The 21,629-nt window shown below is 37.8% G+C and overlaps 1 protein-coding gene across 4 annotated transcripts in view; it reads left to right on the top strand.

Moving 5' to 3' along the window:
* GABRB2 (gamma-aminobutyric acid type A receptor subunit beta2) overlaps nt 1-21,629 on the top strand; it is a 273,763-nt gene that overhangs the window by 234,428 nt on the left and 17,706 nt on the right. For 3 of the 4 annotated variants that reach the window (XM_043913472.1, XM_043913471.1, XM_043913473.1), the window contains exon 10: nt 378-491. The exons of the other annotated variant lie outside the window; for it this stretch is intronic. In XM_043913472.1, coding sequence (XP_043769407.1) covers nt 378-491 — 114 coding nt within the window. The remainder of the gene's footprint in view (nt 1-377; nt 492-21,629) is intronic. 4 annotated transcript variants of the gene reach the window in all.

The following is a 21,629-nucleotide window of genomic DNA, read 5'->3' as shown; positions in this document are numbered from 1 at the left end:
TTGGATATGTGAATTGCCTGCAGTATCCTTATTGTATTGAGAGACCCACAGCCACCAATTTTCCAAATAAAGCTGCACTGAGAATATCTCTTTTGGGGGGGACATCCTTCATTCTGCATTCATGGGTTTTATGAATCTCTAAGTTGTCTTTTTCATTGAACCTAAGATCTTTTAAATTTATTTATTTATAATGTTTGGAATTAGATTTTTAAGTGATACATTAAAAAGATATAACTATTTAGAAGTCCTAGTTTCTGTTAACATCGGTCTTTCTAAAGGCCAGTAGCATTTATCTATATCCAATTTACTTTAACCACCAATCCTAATCTAGTGGCATCAGTCGACTTAATTAGCACATTCTCTACTTTGTCTTCCAGATTTTTTATAAAGATATTAAACAAAATGGGACCCAATATCGATCCTTGTGGGACCCAACTGGAAACCTCTCCCCAACTAGACGGACTACCAATTACGATTTCTCTCTCTATACGGTTAGATAGCCAGTTTTTAATCCATTTATTTGTATTTCTGTTGGAGCCAATTTGTTTAGCTGTTCCCGTTAAAATAATGTATGGGGTTTTTACAGATAACCTATGGACTTGTATCCATAGAGACATGGGGATGTGTTAAACGTTTTCGGGGGACCCTAATGAGATTTTCCTGTTTTTTTTTTTTTTTTTAATGTAGTTATGATGAACCTAAGCTTCAGTGTTCCATTCAGTCATTATTGTTGTGCTAAAGAAAGAAACCAGATGGATCATGTTTTGAGAACTCCTTTTCATTTGTATTGAGAACATGGAGTGTCATTATATGCCCTGGCGTTTCTTAGTTTTCTTGTGTTTCTTCTGGTTGGTGGAATAGGTGGAAAATTATAGTCCTTCCCTAGGTTGGCTCAGAATTCAGGAACCTATATTTTTCTGTCCTAGATTATTCATTTGCATCTGAGAATGTTATGTTTGCATCAAGTCCTTATTTCTTTATTATTATTTATATTTTACAAATAAGTATTATCTCAGCAGGCCCAGTGTTGCTATAATGATAGAAAAGAGGCAGTAATTGAGATTGTTTTTTGTCAATACTCGTGACTTAAATGAACTCCAAAGAAAGTCCACTGAGGACTAAAACTTGGAGTCTGGTTTCTGAGTCCTCACGTGTTTACACTTCTTAATCGGCAAGTTGTCATTCACCTTGCCCTCCACAAACTGGAGGAGGGAAAGGAGGATGGTAATAGTCACTAGTCCAGATTGTCATCTCCTCCGTGTCTCTGTTTTCTTTTATTTCTCGATGAGGCAACAAATGATGCTGAATCTGTGAATCTTCCCTATATGAGGACTTGATGCCAGATGAGTTGTCATTATTATATCTTGAAGTATCATGTTCTTCCTTAGTTTTGTGGCTCTAACCCCAAATTCCTTGATTCCTCATTGTTAGTGCCTTTCTGATGGGAGACAGGTATGGTTAACCTCTTAAATTGTTAGTTTGCTGTGCTATTTGAAGTTGTTTTTCAAACTTTGTTACTTGGTGTGTTATACAAAGCAAAGAGTCTGATAAAGGGTATCAGGTAGATTCCAGAAGAAGAGATGTTTGAAACTTCATTACTCAACTGTTTCAATTCTAATCCCCTACTATGCCTATTCCCTTAGGCTATGGTGTTGCTGCTGTTCTTGTTTTTAACCAAAGTCACTATTGTGGAAGTGGAATTGGACTGATTTGATTGGGCAGTATTCTAGGTAGAATGCTAATCATGTAGAAACATGTCTGACAGACTTTGGGCTTATAATGAAAACGGTTGAAAAATACTGTATTTTTCAAAATCAGAATCAGGGTATACTGCATGATTGGTCTGTGATTTAAACTGGGTTAAAGTTACATGAAAATTCAGGAAACTCCTCAGATTATGAGACTATTTGAAGGAAAATTTGCCTCTTTGGTGCTCTTTTCCACTGATGGCTTGAAAGAGTTATTGATACTCTCTGATGCCATGACGTGCACCCTCTTTTGTCAAGGACTCTTTCTAATTCATAAAACAGTATGTTAAAGGGAATGATTTACATTGAAATATGAATCTTAATGTCTTCTGCATTTATCCTTTTCTTTGTTGGGTATGTGTTTACTCCGTCCTTTGAATTCTGTTTTAAGTTCATGTTTAGAGTATGAAATAAGGGTCAATATTCAAAAGTTTAAATATTGCACTATTAAACCTGTAACCTGAAAAAGTGTTAAAATGTATTTGACAATCCTCAGAGTTAGGAGGGTGCACCGGGATGATGGTAGCCGTTAGACTGAACTGGGTTCAATGTCAAAGCGTGGTCTTTTATGAGCTGAGTAATATTACACTTGTTTAACCTTTCCATCCCTCAAGTTCCTCAGCTGAAAACTGAAACACTAACTTTTGCCTCATGGGGCCACTGAGAGGATAATTTCTTAAGGTCTTATACAGTACCAGACATAGAGCACTCTATAAATAGTCACTGTTCTGGAGATGGTAGCAGTGTATATCTTTCCTAATTTTTATTTTGTTAGATCTATCACTGTTTTTATGATTATAAAACTAATTCATGGTCATGTTTAAAAAAAAAAAATGTGCAGAAGGCTACGAAAACCACCAGTGTTGACACATTGTTAACATTGCCCTTTTTTCATTTAGCGACATACTTTTATATAAATAATTATGCTCTACTATTGAATGTATGCTATTTTCTACTTACCTTTTTTGTATCTTTAAGTATACAGCATTTCTAATAACCACAAAATATTTCCTTGAATGTACCATAATTTATACAACGAGCACCTGTTGTTAGACGTGCATTGTTTCTAAGTGGTTTTCAAATATAAACAACTAAAATAAGTATTCCATTACTGACATGTTTGTACACCATTGATTTCTAATACATTTCTTGAAGTGAAATTTCTGAGTCAAAAAGCATATGCCTTTAAAATTGTGATGCATATTGCAAATTGTTCCCTAGAAACATTCTACTATGGTTTACATACCTACTATGAGAGTGTGGTGGTACACACACCACCCAGCCCTTAAAACAATGAAAAAATAGATAACTGATGTCTGTTTTCTGTTGTAAAAGGTGTTAGAGAAGTTGATATATAAGAATCCCAAACCCATGTGCACTTTTCTGTGTCCAAAAGCCATAGAGGATAAAATGGCAATGGAAAAGCAAAATAATCAACACCCAGCTAAAACTGGAGCTCTACAGAGAGACAGAAATGCATAAGGAGGGCCAATAGCAGGAAAACCCTATAGAAAAAGTCTCTCAAAATAAAGCATCTAAACAAAGAAGCAGCATGGCAGCTATACAGGAAGGCTCTCAGATGACATATTTCTCTCCCTCTGTCTCTCTTTCTCTGTCTCTCACTCATTGGCAGAGACAGAGGAACTCAGCACACAAAAGATAATGACTCTTTATTGGAAAAAATACTTCAGGATATATTAAAACTTTAATTAAAAAGTATTTTTCTTGGAAAAATTGAAAGAGAATATGAAACAAAAGGCCAAGTTTAAGCAATTTTCTTAGACACTAATTAAATCTAAAATCCTAAGAAAGAAAATCAGTATGACAAAAAATCTTAAGGGAATACCACAAAGTTCAGGCTATAGAAAACTATGTGAAATACAGAAAAAAGAGAAATACAGATAAAAACCACTTAGAGAAAACAATAAATATACAAGATAGGTACAGCAGAGTAAGCATGCAGAACTATGGTTTTCATGAAATATAGAATGAAACAAAAAGCAAATAGAAAAAATATTTAAATCTTACATCATTAACTGATTATAATGATGGTGATTAATATTTCTTGAATGCCATGTATCTGCTTAGACACTCTACATATATTGTCGTGACCTAAGTCATTATTACCCTATGTGTTGTAGTAGTTATAATTTTATAAATGGTGAACAGAGACCTGGAGAGTGTAATTAATTTTCTTAAGGTTGGATGACTAAGAAATGGTTGAACAGAAAATATGACCAAAGGATACATTCTAACTACTATGCTATACATTATGTTTATACATACCAGCAATGAAATCAATTAGTAGGCTGAAAGGATATACTGAGTTCCAAGATAAAAATTATATAATACCATTGCTTCTTTATTATATTCCTTTAAAATTACTTAAACTTTCAGTCAGAAAAAGTGAATGACCTACGAGGAAGAGAAAATAAATCTGAAACTATTCTACAGCAATATTAAATTTTGTAAGACAATGGAAAAGATGTAACAGAGTTCTGAGGGGGAGAAAATATAACTGAGAATTCCATGGACTGTAAAGTCCATGGGGTCGCAAGGAGTTGGACACGACTGAGCGACTTTCACTTTTATTATTGGTATTATTTCAAGGCAAAAGAAGGACAATCTATCCTTAGTATGCAAAATCTAAGGGAACAACCAAAGAAAAATATTATGGCTTAATTTAAAAAATCTAGCCCCCAACAGAATGTAGTCAAAATAAAAAACTTTAGAATAGAAAAAGTCAGTATATGCTAGTATGTAGAACTGAAGGTAGCATGTAGAACTAAAACTATATGACTCCAAAATTTAAGTTAGAAATAAAAGATAATTGAAATTTTTTTTAAGAATTAGATACAGAAAATATATTAAAAATATAAATCAGGATAGGTGTGATGACGGAGAGAATATTTGTTTTCTAATTCATAGCAAGGACTCAATATTTGCATTTTATTCTTATAGTTTATGAATCAAGGATTTGAAGGTTAAGAATATCTTTTAAATTAACATAGACAACTTACACAACTATGTTTTTTAAAGGGTCTACCATACACTACCTTAGGGTCATCTGAGATGTTTGGTTAAAAAGTAACTTCCACCTGAAACATAAGTCAAAATCTTGAGTAGGAATGCTGAGGAACTGACCTTTCCATTTCTAAGAACTTTGGGTGTTACACTAAAGCATGAAATCTGAGCCATTATGGATGAAGAAGATCAAGAACTGACAATTTATCTTATAAAACCTTAGAAAATCAGGAAGAAATAAAAGAGAAATGCAGAGCAACATTATTTTCTAGTTAAATATGAAGTCAACCTAAGTGCCCATCAATAGAAAAATAGGAAAAGAAGATGTGGTGGATAGAGTAGAATATTGCTGATTCATGAAAAATGAAATATTGTCATTTATGACAACATGGATGAAACTAAAGGGCATTGTGCTAAGTTAAAATGAGTCTGACAGATAAAAACAAATACCACATGATCTTACTTGTGGAATTCAAAAAACAAATGAACAAATAATATGAAAACAGACCCATAGATATAAGATTAAACAGCTATTTGTAAGAGGGGGAGGGGTGTCCATACTGTATGGGCAGAATAGATGAAGAGTATTAAGAGGTACAGACTTTGATTTATATAATAAATAGTTGGGAGGGTACAGACATCATAAGGGATATTGGTCAGTGATAATGTAATACCTTTGTAGGGGCAGATGGTTACTAGCCTTATTGTGATGATAATTTCATAATGGATACAAACATCAAATCATTATGTAGTGCATCTGGAACTAACAAAACATTATGCAGGTGGTGCATTGGTAAAGAATCCCCCTGGCAAGGCAGGAGACACAGGAGATACAAGTTCAATCCCTGGGTTGGCAAAATCCCCTGAAGGAGGAAATGGCAACCCACTCCAGTGGGATAATCCCATGGACAGAGGAGCCTGGCAGGCTACAGCCCATGGGGTCACAAAGACACAATTGAGCGAGTTAGCACATACATGTCAACTATATTTCACTGAAAAAAAGATGCAGATAATGTGTGTAAATTTAGACATCAGAATAAGGATAAGGACAACTTAAAAAAATGTAGAGCAGAAATTCACATGATAGAATTAAGACCATTGTCTTAACTATTATAACTAGAACATATATCAACTCACATATCAAAAGAATAAGATTGTTAAATCAAGAACTAAACCCAATAAAAAACTATTTATGGAAAAATATTATAAGTAAACTCAGACAAAAACAAATGAGGTAAATACAAATCTTAAAAAAATTAAGATTGAATATTATTACTATATAAGGATAAACTGAAGTTAAAAAATATTGATTGAGAAATATAATAATTGCAATCCAAAGCAAAGATATAACCCTTGATTTATAGTTCATATATAATTCATAAAACTAAAGTTGAAATAGCATCCAAATAAATTTAAATGATTGAAAGTAAAGAGAGAAAATGACAGAAACATTACCTAAGTAGTATATTTAATAAAATTAATTAGTTGTATAAACTCATTTTTATACAGCTAAGGGAAACGCTACCCACTCCAGTGTTCTGGCCTGGAGCATTCCATGGACTACAGTCTATGGGGTTGCAAAGAGTCGGACATGACTGAGCGATTTTCGCTTTCATGTATCAAAGATACAATAAAAATTAATTTGCAGAACATTTGGAAAATAATGGCAGCTTAAAATACTACCGAGTTAATTCTAAGGGATGTGGCTAAAATAGTTAATAGTCAGAAAGTTGTAGTTTCAAATAAATCTCTAGATTTTAGAAAGTAGACATATATAATTCAAGAAGTTAAAAAAAAGCTCAACCAAATATCTTAAAGACGAAAGAAATGATATATTATAAATTAACAAATCAGAAAATTAAATAATTTACAAATAAGTCAGTTACTATTTAAAAAGTTGAGTACAATCAGGAACTAATTGACCAAGGAAGAGCTTATTAAAGAAGCAAAGAGGGAGCCAATATGGGTATACCACAATAGATGTTTTTTTGTAAAGCATGACAATCATATAAAAAGATGCAATTAAAAGAAAATTATGAAAAAAAAAGAAAATTATGTGAATGTTAGAAAACATGGTTAAAATATATGATATTCTTAGAAATTATAAATGATCAAAACTGAGCCTAGGAGAAAGAGAAAACAAAAACATATTAATTACCAAAGATAAAACTAAGATAATTGACAGAAAAATTTAACTCACACTGCAAAAGGTCAACTGGCCTAGAAAGTTTCATCAATAAGTCCTATCAAATTTTAAAAAGCAAATACCTCCATGGGTATTAAACTCTAGCAGATGCTAGCAGAAAAAAAAAAAAAAAAGAAACCTTGCAAATGATTTAGAGAGTGGTATACCCACTCCAGTATTCTTGTCTAGAGAATCCTGTGGACAGAGGCGACTGGTGGGCTGCTGTCCATAGGGTCGCACAGAGTCGGACACAACTGAAGTGACTTAGCATGCGTGCATACTTTGGAGAAGGAAATGGCAACCCACTCCAGTGTTCTTGCCTGGAGAATCCCAGGGACAGAAGAGCCTGGTGGACTGCCATCTATGGGGTCGCGCAGAGTCGCACACGACTGAAGCGACTTAGCAGCAGCAGCAGCATAACACGAATAAGATGCCAAAACCTATGTAAAAAAGAACAAAAGCACATAAAGGCAACTATGTACCCACTTCACTCATGAACCTCAGTGAGGGAAAATAGTCATTCTTAAATTAACTTTTCACATTGAATCCAGAGAATACAAAAAGCAAGCTACAAAATAACCACATAGTGTCACTTCAAAATAAAAATATATTTACCATATTAATACGTTGAAGAGGTGACAAGATTTTCATCCTTTTAGTAGATACCAAAAGGTTTTCAAAGGTATCTATGGAAGTCAGTATTCATTCTTGTTTGGAGGAGGAAATAGCAACCCACTCCAAGATTCTTGCCTGGGGAGTTCCATGGAACTGGGGAGCCTTGGCCTTGGCGGGCTGCAGTTCATGGGGTCACAAAAGTTGGCCACAACTTAGTGACTAAACAGCAACAAACAACAATTCATTCTTGGCTATAAACATAGAACCCTTTAGGAAATTGGGGAGTAATGACTGCTTCCTTGCTATGGTTTCTATCTATCTATTCAACCAAAGGCTCTGTCTCTTCTGGTCTAAAAGGTGGGATAGTAAAGGCAGAAACAAGAAGTAAATCTCACCATCACCACCATTATTTAACTTTTTCAAAATTATTAGCCAGTGAAGTTACATGAGAGAAAAAAAATTTTTTTAGAAAAGGAGGAAAAATAATTTTACCCTTAGCAAAAAAAACAAAAAACAAAGAAAAATTTAGTCAAGCAAAATCCAAGAGACCTGAGAAATACCTTTAGAAACCATATGAAAAGTTAGAAACATTTCCATAGCTTTTCTATATAAAGAGTATATAAATAATAATTAAAAATATAAATGGAAAGGAAGAACAGACCCTTTTCCCAGAATGTATTTAAGGAAAGAAAACTTTGTTTAAAAATAACTGATTGTTTTTTTTAAGGTAGCATTTTAAAGGAATCCAAATGTTTTTAAGGAAAGAAAACTTTGTTTAAAAATAACTGATTGTTTTTTTTAAGGTAGCATTTTAAAGGAATCGGTTCTTTCTAAAATAGTCTGAGTGTAGTGTAATCTCAATGGGCTTCATTTTTGGGTTTTGTTTTTTCAATGGTTTGTTTTAGAAATTTGAAACAGTAATTTTAAAGTTTGTTTCAAAGAAAGATATATAGGAAGACTCAGGAAAATGAAAAATGGAAAAGAATAGCTCTACTAGAAATTTAAATAAATTACAAAACCACAGTGATTAATGTAGTATAGCACTAAGTCAGTGCTGTATAAATAAAGAGTATGAAGATGAGTTAGAATTATAATAAAGTTCTTACTAAAAGTATCATTTCACATCTTGGATACATGTGAGTTATTTAATAAACAGCAGTGACAAGTGATGACCATTTGGGGATGTTTAAATATAGTACCATTTAACTAACCCACCCCTTCCTCTAAATTGTAGATGTATCTATTGGTTTATAAAGAGGCAAAGGTAAAAATCATGTATAAACATTTTAATAAACATGTTCAAAGTAAAACAAGGCAGAACATCCAGAATCTAGAAAAGAATGAATAACATTTTGACCTTGTAAAACACTTAATGTGTATACTTTTCTTTCTCTCTTACCATTCTTATTAAGTAAGTTTTCTCCTTCTACAATGAAATTTTTAATCTTCTTTCTGATTATATTTTAAAGTACATGGTTATTTTCATTTACATAATAGCTAAAAAGAGAACGTAAAAACCATCTGGATCTCACCCTTGTTCCCTGAGGGGGTAGAAAACAACGTTTTGAAGTGATTTTTATACATCTATTACATCTCTTTGTGGTTCTATATGAACAGATCCCCTTTCTCATTTGCCCTTCAGAAATATTGGTTATTGATTGTTCTTTGAAATTTATTATTCGTTTATCTTATTTTAACGTATATTTCTCATATTTCTTAAGCAACTGAGTAACTTTTCATATATTTATGTGCTGTGCTTCCCTGTGAATTGTCTATGATTATTCTTGTCTATTTTCCTTTGTTTTCAGTTTCTAGAGTTCTAAGTATAATATTATAATTATATTATAATAATTAATTGTCCATTTATTCATATGTTACATTGCAGATATTTTTCCCAAACTCTCGTTCATGCCATAATGTTTTTTTATTTTTGTATGGCTTAACTATTATACTTTTATAATTTCTGAGTTTCCTGGAATGGATAAAAATTCCCATTGAAACTCTAGGTTAGACATATGGTCTTCTAAATTTTTCTGAAAATGTTTCTTTTATACTTAATTGATTGTTTCACCCTGAATAATATATTAGCAGTAGTATAAGATAATGGTCAACTATATATATATTTCCCAGGCACAACATGAGTAACACATCGTTATTGCATTATTTTGATTTTGCATTTTGTTTTTGTAGTGGCTACATTTGGAGGATATAGGCTAATAGGAATACTTCTGTTTTTCACTTTATATCTTTCTATATTGTTTAAACTGTTACAATGAGTATATATTACTTTTAAAATTTAAGAAAGCGTATGTGTGTGTATGTATACATATTCTTATCTGATTTGCCAGTATGATCCTATGATCTCCTATAATCCTTTATTATATTCTCGCTCTCACATGCAGACAAGCTCACCATACCTTCCACATCCATATATATACACATATATATATATATACATACACCACACACATTTCCTACTTTTCCCAATACTTCATATATTACTTAATCAGATTGACTCAAGGTAATTACATATAAATAACGCATGTTCATTTCTAATGGTTATTCCTTATATTCTAATAACAACTGCTGTCAGAAAGGAAAAGAGAGAGAAGACAGACAGGAAGAGGAGGGCCCAGAGTGCATAGTAATTGCTCTGGGAGCATCCAAGCCCATGCTCTCCTGCTTTCTTGTTGATGCTGTCACCAGAGACTCAAGATTGCAGTGACACAGTTAGAGACCTCAGATATTTTTCCCAGGCTTAGATGTACCTGTAGCAACAATGTTCACAGCTTCCTGCAAATATAGCTCCCCATCAAAACCCAGTGATTTTCTAACAGCGCAGTGGACTAAACCTCAGGAAACTCCGTATTCAAGTCTCACCTCTGACAGTGAAGCCATGTTTGTAGTGTCAGAGGAGTCACCCTGTCTTATAAAACAAGGGTGTGGTCTCCAAGTTCTCCTCCACCTTAAAAATCATACAGTTTCAGAATGTTTCCTGAACGTTCTGGCCTGAAATTCATTAGTTCCATAGCTGGCTTTCAGTTAAACCTATTATCATTTATTTTGCCACAAGCAATTGCTTACTAATTTAAAATTTACAGATACTTACACAGAGTACATATCAGGCTCTGTGGTTAAAAACCATTGTCTTTAAAACAAGTTTCCTTTTGAAAACAGTGTGGAAAATATTTATAAGGAGAAATATTATAAAATAACTTTCCTGGACTAGGAACAACTAAAAGTACTTTAGATCCAGCTCCTGTTCTAGAAATTACTCATCTAAAAAGGTGTATTTCTTATATTGACTTAATTAGGATGTACATTAAATAGTGAAAGTGGTTCACATAGTAAAGAATCTTCCTGAAATGCAGGAAACCCAGGTTTGAGCCCTGGGTTGGGAAGATCCCCTGAAGAAGGGAATGGCAACCCATTCCAGTATTCTTGCCTGGAGAATTCTATGGACAGAGGAGCCTGGTGGGCTTCAGTCCATGAGGTTGCAAAGAGTCAGACACAACTGGGCGACTAACACTTTCACTTTTTCACGAAGTAGTAAATAACCAATGAGGCAGGTCCATTAGATGATGATAATGTGCCCCAGTGGAATATTTATACTTTTTCAATGTGCTTCCTGTGGTACCTCATTTAATTATCTCAAAAATCACCAGAAGCACAGAGGCTAGATATAATCCCCATTCTGTAGATGAGAAAATGTGGCACACCTAGAAAGCCATCTTCAGTGAAAAATTGCCAGGACCAAAGCCCGTTGAGTCTTCCTGTCATGTTCTTTGTTACTGCAAGGTGAGTTTCCCTGTGAATTCCCTCTGACTCAGTGAACCTGGTCATCTCCTGTCCTGCAAGGATGCAGACACTTACTATGATTTATTTCCTGTCAATTAGACATTTTCCTAAAGTGAGAATCATTCCCAAGGAATTAAATTTTGGAAAATACTTACTTTATCAGAATGCCCAGGTCACCATTAACCAAGACTTAATAGCATAAAAAAGTTCATATATAACACTCTGTAACTTTTCACAGTACACAGTAATACGTTAGCTCTTTGAGTTCTCTGTTCCATTCTAGAATTTGAAATAGGACACTGTTATGTTACCTTGTTATATCAGTGCTGGAAATCAAGCCCACTTTGCAGTGTGTTATTAAAAGTCTTTCCAGAGCAGCATGCACTAGTTTTCAGTTTTTAAAGCAGATTCACTTATTAAAGCACCCTGAAGTTGGTATGATACTATAAGTATTTAATTTCTTTTCTGATTTATAAATACCCATCAATAAATGTTCAGTTGATAGAAATCTCAGATTCTAGGGAATAAACTAACAATCCTAGTACCATGAATACAACTATTACTGAGAAAACTTTGGAAAGATTATGAGCTGTTGAGAAAGAGTAAGAAAACTGAGTGTTCCATGGAAAGCTTAGGGAATCAAGCACTGGCATTAAATTTTTATTAACCATATCTCTATTAATATTAAATTATTTTGTTAGAAAAAAAAAACTGCTGTACCTCCAGCAGCCCTGTGTTCCTGAAGAAATTGGGAATATTTTATAGCCTCTTCTGAGAAGAGGTTTGCAGGATTGCTTGATGCTTGTTTAATTTTGGCAAAGAGCACCTGGGGAGACATAACCAAAATGGACCCTGACATCATTTTGAAAACTCCCCCAGCAATAGACAAGCTGTCCCTTTGCCTCCCAACATTTCCGCTAGCTTCTGCTGCAGAAAGTTTCTGGGCACTGGACTGGCTTCAAGGGCACCGTAGCTGGCTTTCTCCAGTGAGTCACAGCATGCTTGCCTTGACTCCCTACAGGGAGGGAAGCACCTCTGAGTTACGGAGGCCAAGCCTGCTAACCCCTGAGAGTGCACTGAAGTGAGAAGTCCTCAACAGTGAAAACTGCTTTAGAGCATTGCAAATTTCCCTGGCCCATCCTCGGCCCAGGACCACAGGATTGTTTTCAGTTCAGCACTTTCAAACGTTGGTCCCCCGAAGTCAAAGCCATGGCTTTCAGCTCCATTCTGCTCCTGTCATTGTAGACAGCTGCAAAATAACATTCAGTTTCTCATAAGTAACACAGATTTGGAAAGAACATCACAAATGTGTTGATCATTTAGCAAGTACTTCGCCAGGTACTGCTCTTGGAGGGTAGCCTGATGGTGAAGAGCATGGGCAGACATAGCTTAGTCACTTATACTTGATTTTGGATTTGAGACAGTTCTGAGTTCAGGCCCCAGAGCTGTCACTTACTAGCTCTGTGAGTAAGGGAAAGCAGTCTGAGCCTCAGTTTCCTCAACTGTAAATTGGAGATGTCAGTTCTACCCTCAAAAGATGGTTTTAAGGATTGTGGAGGCACATGGAAAGTGCTTGACTGGGTGAGAGTCAGTGTTAGACAACAGTAACTGTGATGTGATTTGGGCCATAAAAGGGCTCGCAAGCACCATTCTCCCTTGGTCTGCTGGAGAGTCTACTGCTTGTATAATATTCCTCCAAATTGTACAAGGTAATTTCAGAATGAATAGAACATGGCATAGATGACACATCCCACTAAATTCCAGAGGAGAGAGGTGTCACTTTCTGATGCCTTTTCAGGAGAAACGTCGCAGAGTGAAAGGTGCACTCCGTCTCAAAAGGAGCAAGGAGCAGTTCCTCCCAGACAGGCTCTACAGCTATGGTGTAATAAGAATAGTTGAACCCTTGAAACAATATTGAAGGATCCTCTTAGTTTATAAATGACAAAACTGATACCCAGAGAGGGGGAGTGACAAGTCCAAGGACACACAGCAATTTACTAACAGAGACCCCAGTTCTTGAGCATAACCTGCCCATTGCACAGCGCTGCTTTTCATTCCTTGATTTGACAATAGTGATCGTTTGACCTACGTCCTTACTCAGTCCCTCACATTGTTCCAACTAAGCTCTCAGAAAAGCTGATAAACAGGAAATCATTCTGGTCCATGGGAAAAAGTTTTTTACCTGCTCTAGCTACTGTGTAACCTGGAGCAAGACATTCCCCCGTCTGAACTGCTACTAATGTCTTCTCAAAGTTTATATTTGCCAAGAGCTACAGGTGCTCCACTTCAATTATCCCTTACCATCCCCTGCCCCATAGCAGCATTTTATAGGGACTTATCCATAGAACACAACATTGGAATCACTAATATTCTAATAGTGCTGATCCTCAGCCTCATCACTGGAATTACTAAATCAGAAATTCTGGCAGCCTGAGAATTTAAAGTGTAGCCAGCTGCCCAGACGATTCTGATGCTCATAACGTTTGAAGCTTGCTGATCTACTGGTATGTCACTTCAGTTGTGTCCGACTGTGTGACCCCATAGACGGCAGCCCACCAGGCTCCTCTGTTCCTGGGATTCTCCAGGCAAGAACACTGGAGTGGGTTGCCATTTCCTTCTCCATGCTGATATAATGCTGCTGCTGCTGCTAAGTCACTTCAGTTGTATCCGACTCTGTGTGACCCCATAGACGGCAGCCCACCAGGCTCCGCCATCCCTGGGCAAGAACACTGGAGTGGGTTGCCATTTCCTTCTCCAGTGCATGAAAGTGAAAAGTGAAAGTGAAGTCGCTCAGTTGTGTCTGACTCTTTGCAGCCTCATGGACTGCAGCCTACCAGGCTCCTCCGTCCATGGGATTTTCCAGGGAAGAGTACTGGAGTGGGGTGCCATTGCCTTCTCCAGCTGATACACTAGGTGCTCTTTAATTCTCTAAAGTCCTACTAAAGACGAAAGTGGAGGCCTAGAAAGAGGTAACATGTTCAGTCACACAGCTCATATAGTGGCTCAAATGATAAAGAATCTGCCTGCAATGTGGGAGGCCCAGGGTTGGAAAGATCCCCTGGAGAAAGGAATGGCAACCCACTCCAGTATTCTTGCCTGGAGAATTCCATGGACAGAGACGCCTGGAGGACTACTGTCTATGGGGTTGCAAAGAGTTGGACACGACTGAGCCACTAACACTTCCAAGAATTTACATTGTAGCCAGATTCCCAGATGATTCTGATGCTCATGAACGTTTGAAGCCTGCTAATATACTAGGTCCTCATAACCCTTTAAAATTCTACTTTAGACAAAAGGTGAGGCCCAGAGAGAGGTAACATACTCAGGCACACAACTCATAAATGCAAATTTAGGATTTGAACCCGTGTCTTTTTGTTTGTTTTATTTTTGAGTATTTTCAATATGTGACTCCAAGTCCAGCTAAGGTTTTATTCTTTAGCCAAGCACCCCAGATTGATAGCTGAGCTTGGGGTTCCTCCCTGTTTTTCCAAACTTATAATTTTCTTCATTTCTCAATTTAACCTGCAGCTGATGTTTTGTGAAGTTCAGTCACTTTCACTATTTATCCTCATCTGCAGATCTCAGAGCTGAGGGTCATCAGGTGTTAAAATGGAACAGAGATGTCTGACAAGGTGGTGTCATATTAAGAGCAATTCTTCTAACAAGAATTAGGTTGTGAGGGTGGCTGGTGCACTGGTTAGGTCTCACTGGGGTAATTCACCACGTAACTGGCTAAATGCACAGAAGCCTTCAGACCGCAGCTGTATGAGGGATGTCTGGCTGAGATGAATGTCAGGGTTTATCTCCAGTTAAGTCTTCCCCTGAGAGTTTAGTTGGTTCCTTGGTTGTGGCTCATTGGACGTTCTTAAAGGGGAGCTCAAAAATCATTACTAGTTATCTCCTGCACCCCTTTACTGTACAGAGGATGGAAACATCCTTTAACACATTTGGAGAACCACCCAAGCTTCATGGAAAAATTGCCTTTTTAGTTTTGGAAAATCCTACAGTTTTTGACATTTAGAACTTTAAGAGATGATCTAACCTAGTGCTTCTCAAGTGTGCATAAGCTGGCACTAGTGGTAAAGAACACGCCTGACAATGCAGGAGACCTAAGAGATGGCTGGTTCAATTCCCGGGTTGGGAAGATCCCCTGGAGGACATATTGGCAACTCACTCCAGTATTCTGGCCTGGAGAATCCCATGAACAGAGGAACCTGGTAGGCTATAGTCCATAGGGTCTCAAAGAGTCAGACACAACTAAGTGACTGAGCATGCATGCATGCACACTTCTGGTTAAAGGGCAGATTCTTATTTAGTACATCTAGGGTGAGACTTCAGATTCTACATTTCTAACTGAGTCCTGCTGATGCCAAACCTGCTGATCTCTGGACCATACTTAAAAGCAGGAGCCTCACCCAGGGAAGATAAATGAGTTACACCTTGAGTATCAGACTTGAACAACTAATGATTGCTGTCTTGAGAACTAGACTAAGGATTCCATAGTTGACTCTAGGACCAACTGGTCAATTCTCCAGGCTATCAAAGGCTTCAGAAAAAAACTCATTTCAAAAAAGGTCTCTGGTGTTTTTTTGTTTGTTTTTTTTTAAGTACTTCTTTTTACTTGTAGTGGAATTTTTACATTTTTTAATTTCTGAGTTTTTAATTTGTTTTTTTTTAATTGAGGTATATTTGGCATAACATTGTATTACTTTTCAGTGTACAATGTCATGGTTTGATATTTGTACTTATTGCAAAAATGATCACCATAGCAAGTCCAGTTAATATCCATCACCCTACAAAGTTACATTTTTGTGATGGCTCATTTTTATATGTAGAAACTGAAACCCAGAAATGTCAGTGACTTGCTCAGGGTCATATTAGTAGTTAGTGGTAGAGATGGGATAACTTAAATGTATCCTAGATTTCTCTCTCTGAGCTGCACATTTTAATCACAGATTACATGTGAAGCTGTTTTAAAATATCTTTCCTCAGTTCTATAGTTGGCAGAATAAGCCACAGAGTCCAATATGGAGACAAGAAACCAGGACAAGAAGCTGGCTAGTTAAGCCTGGCTTAACTTCTGAAAAGTTTTGCAGCTTTGAGAGAAGAATTTCTCTGGGCCTTGAATTTGTTATCCATGAGATGAGGAAGTCTTTGCCTCATCTTTCAGTTTTATTCTGGTGTTGTGGAAGGCAATGAGATAAAAGATAAGAAACCCATTTGACAAAACATAAATGACAGATAAGTTGAGGGCATTTTTATTAAATTGTTATAGGATAATAATAAAACTTTTCTCACAGGCTATTGAATTTGGAAATGTAAATATATATATATGTGTGTGTATATATATATACACACATATAAAATATATGCACTTACCATTGTCCTAGATTCAATTTTATTTAGAATTATTAAAAATTACTATTTGAATTTTATTAATGAGGCCTTTTTGACTTTCTGCTCACTTTAATATATCCAGTTTGTGCAAAGCATGCATAGAAGCATGGAGAAGAGAGAAAGTGAAAAAGGAAGGGAGAGAGAGAGACAGACAGAGAAAGAGGGAGAAAGAGAGCAACACAGCCAGCCCAAATCTTGTCAAGGATATCTTCTTGTTCTGTGTCGAGGTCCAGCCCCGGCAGGACCAGGAGTACCCAAGGGATGAGTGGCGTCGGCGAGGAAGAAGACAGACAGACACACACACACAGATGTTGAGTAGAAGAGGTAGCTTTTTTTTTTTATTTTTAGGATAGCTCAGTTTTTATAGAATGAATGTTACCTCCCCCTTAAGTCACCACATATTACATCAGATATTGGTTTGTGCTTCCGTCAATATTTTTTTCCCCTAAGCATTCATCTAGAACATTTCTGATTACAGGGTTTATACTTAAATATCCCATACATAATCTTCTTGCCTCAATGGCCTAACATTCTCACTCTAACAAAAATAATGTTTCACAAATCTCAGGTATAGTGTAAATTCTTTGGACAATAAAACAATACATGGGAAGGGTTACAGTAACATGTTTGACATTTCTGAAAATAGTACCATGAGAAAAACCTGATATTTTTCTTTACCTGAAACCACAAAATCTCAGTTTACAACAATTAACTATTAAACAGCAAAAACACCTCTAAAGCAGCAAAACACCTCTATTAATAGTAAAATAATGGCAGTAAAGCTGGTTAATATAAATCTTCTATTAAAATCTTATATATCCCATTTTCTAATTTTACAAAAATACCCATAATATCCCATGTTGTTTAAAGAAAGGGAAACAATGAACAAATAGCAGCAAGGAAATAGCAATAGTGAAAACCCTTTCAATCAAGGAGCAAGTAAACTAAAGCAGTACATCTACTTCTAAATCTAAACACCTCTACTCTTTTCTATTCTAGAACATTATAATCTTTTAAGCAAGCAGCCAAACTATACCTGTGGCCTTTTCTTTTATGACTTAATGTTTATGGTCGTGTCCTGAGCCAAAGCAATCTTGAGCATTTCCAAAAAGACTTGGACTTTTCCAGCGAGGCCTTATTACTATATATTATCATTTCCAGAAATTAATAGAAAGCCCAACAACAGTAAGACAGAAGGAAGAAAGGGGCATACCGGGCCCCTGGGACAACCTCGAGGGGAAGAGCTGCCTTGCAGATTCCTTTCTCGTTCCGGCGGCTCCGGAGGGGACATATTGGGCCCCTGGGGCAGCCCCATGTGAGGAAGAGCTGCCTTGCAGGTTCCTCTGTCGTCCCATGACCTTGTCACGGACTGGGCGCAGCCCGGCGGCTCCCAACAGTTCTGGGCTGCCAGGAACAACAAGGCCCCTTGTTTCTTCGTTCATATCTAGAAGGGGAGCTGGGGATGTTTTAAAATACGAAGTTTCCAACAAACCTTTCATTTTTTTTTTACAATAGCTCAGTTGACTTAAACCTCCCATCCCTGTAGCAGTGCCTGGCAATGGGAGGGAAAATACCAAGACTGGTTTGGCAGTCAGGCCCACATCTAAAACAGGAAAACAGTCTCTACTCTCTGTTAAAAGGGTAGGGTAGCTTCAACTACAACATCCACCGCAAGGGGTTAATGAGAAAATATAAAGAATTCGCTTTACTTGCCTATACAATTCAGTGAATTGAAGTCTCCTCTCCCACTTGTGGAATTTTAAAGTTATAAATACCATCGCAGTGGTGACCTTTTGTTACATACCCAATTGTGTGCCGGTTGTGATGGTCAACTCCTTAAATATCTTACCACAGTCTTTAAACAAACCACAGGGTGTAGCTTCATTTCAAAGATGAGTTGATGGCTACATTTTAAAGATGAGGGCATTGAGGCTCAGCTCAGCTGTGGAGTTTGCCCTAGGTCACACAGCTAATTAATTGAGAAGCTGGAATTCAAAACTGATTCAAAAACCCTTGTCTTCAAGACTTAATTATGTAGATGTTCTTATCTACACTACAATTTAAAATGCTGTGTACAAAGATGATCTTCAAAATGTACTTTCATATCATCACTATCATTATAATGAAACTCTCTTTGTAGATGCATTTAACTCGGAGAAAAAGAGACTAATTTCCCATAAATTGATGAAGCTGTAAATAAATCTGAAAACTTAGTTGTGCTGATGGGTGCAGGATCTCCCTTCCCCACCTTTGACTGATCCTGTTGGCAAATAACAAAATGGAATGTTTGAGTTACCTCTTGCCTCTGCCCACTATAAGGACAAGGAACCAAGCAAGGTCTCCACAGTAAGCGTTGGGGAGAAATATTATTTGCACTTTCTTTTCTCAGGCCTGTGAATAGTGAGGTTTCAACTTTTTAGATACTTTGCTGGAAGACTGAAACTAGAAGATTCCGTCAACAAGCTGTTGCAAAGAGAAGCACAACTGTACCAATACATTCATGTGTGTCGTAAAGAGTGATGAAGCAAATGCTGTGTGTCACCCTCTCTCACCACTTCCAAGGCTGTTTAAGTTGGGAACTGGTTTGACGCTACTGGTTTAGTGTCGCAGGGGCTTCTCCTGGTCGTGATAAAGCAGAAGTTCAGTTCCTTCCCCTGCTTACTTTTATTATAATTAAAGTTACTATTCCTTGAGTTTTTCAAATAGGGCATTGTTTTAGGTGCTGTTATCTCATTTCATCCTCATGTGTGTGCATGCATGCTAAGTGGCTCGAGTTGTGTCTTAATCTTTGCAACACTGTGGACTCTCTCATCTGTCTGTGGGATTCTCCAGGCAAGAATACTGGAGTGGGTTTCCATTTCCTTCTCCAAGGAATCTTCCCAACCCAGGGATCAATCTGCATCTCTGTGTCTCCTGCATTGGCAAGCAGATTCTTTACCAATAGCGCCACCTGGGAAACCATCCATCCTTCAGTTCAGTTCAGTTCAGTTGCTCAGTCGTATCCGACTCTTTGCGACCCCATGAATCGCAACACGCCAGGCCTCCCCGTCCATCACCAACTTCCGGAGTTTACTCAAACCCATGTCCATCGAGTTGGTGGTGTCATCCAGCCATCTCATCCTCTGTCGTCCCCTTCTCCTTCTGCCCCCGATCCCTCCCAGCATCAGGGTCTTTTCCAATGAGTCAACTCTCCACAATCCTTACAACCTCCCAATAGGGAAGATAATGTTATCCCCCTTTTTTTTCTTGTTGTTCTAATCTTTTAAAAAGCTTTTTATTTTGTATTGAAGTGAAGTGAAGTGAAAGTCTCTCTGTTGTGTCTGACTCTTTGCAACCCCATGGACTATACAGTCCATGGAATTCTCCAGGCCAGAATACTGGAATGGGTAGCTGTTCCTTTCTCCAGGGGATCTTCCCAGCCCAGGGATTAAACCCAGGTCTCCCACATTGCAGGTGGATTCTTTACCAGCTGAGCCATGCAGAAAGCCCAAGAATACTTGAGTGAGTAGCCTATCTTATCTCAACTGATCTTCCCAACCCAGGAATCGAACCAGAGTCTCCTGCATTGCAGGCAAATTCTTTACCAACTATCAGGGAAGCCCATTTTGTACTAGGGTATAGCCAATTAACAATTTTGTGACCTTGCCTTTAACCCAGTCTGCTTTTAACCCAAGCAGCCTGGTTTCAGAGTCCCTGTCACCTCAGCCCAAATAAAAGCAAATGCTTACAGGTATGCCCTGAGAGTTCCTCTGTGTGTGTGTGTGTGTATGCATGCAGTCAGTTGTGTCCAACTCTTTGTGACCCCATGGACTGTGGCCCACCAGGCTCCTCTGTTGAGAATTCCTACAGTCTGGAATTAAAGAGTTTGGGTATTTGTAGCAGCTTATTTTAAAATCTAACCTCTGGTTTCACCGCGTGGCTCTTCCTACAATGCAGCCACACAAAGTGAGGAGGAACGGTCCAGAGAGAAAAGATAAGACCCAGCAGATAACTGGGTACCCACCGGATGGAGTGTTTTGTGGACCTAGAGGCCTCTGTCTGCTTTCCCACGTCCTTTCCTCGGGCCTGGGCGGTGGGTGTCCCCTCTGACCCCACCCTCCCGGAGGCGCGGGGCGGCCTCCCTTCCTCCGCCTCCTCTCTGTCCTCAGGCCACCCTCTCTGACCCGCCACGCCACAGGCCTGTTCTCTCACTGCTCCTTCACCTCCGCAGCGCGTGTCCATGTTTCCTAAATGTCCTGAAACAAGAGTGAATTTCACTCTTTCAGGGGGACGTATCATGGGTCCCAGTGTCCCGTCTGTCTTAAGTGGATTAACTCACACTTGGTTCAAATCCCAGTCCCTTATTACTTGTTGGCATTCTTTCAGGAGTGACTGACAGTAACCTGAGCTTGCACATCTCTGAAGGGAGCATTCACCAGAGCACCCACCTCAGATGGCGGTGGGGAGCAAAAGGTGCCCTCACCCGTGTGGGGTGCTCGGAGAGTGGAAGGTGCACTGTGTCTGTGCTTACTTGCTCAGACGCATCTGATTCTCTGTGGCCCCATGGACCATAGACCTCCAGGCTCCTTGTCCATGGGATTCACCAAGCAGGAATACTGGAGTGGGTTACCGTGCCTGCTTCCCGGGGATCTTCCCGCCGCAGGGATTGAACCTGTGTCTCCTGCATCTCCTGCATTGGCAGGTGGATTCTTTATCACTGCACCAGCAGGAAAGCCCTGAAGGTACACTCAATCCTGCCTAATGGGGTTATCTGCTAATTCAACAGATACTTCCTGAATCCCTACCAGACGTGTTCCTAGCTTCACAGAGACCACATCTTAAAAGGATGCACCTTAAACAAGTATCTAGAGAAATAATGTATA

The sequence above is a fragment of the Cervus elaphus genome, chromosome 9 (genome assembly GCF_910594005.1).
Source record: "Cervus elaphus chromosome 9, mCerEla1.1, whole genome shotgun sequence".
In the NCBI taxonomy this organism is placed as follows: Eukaryota; Metazoa; Chordata; class Mammalia; order Artiodactyla; family Cervidae; genus Cervus; species Cervus elaphus.
Note: the sequence above shows the minus strand (reverse complement) of the source record. Positions and strands in the feature narration are given on the sequence as shown.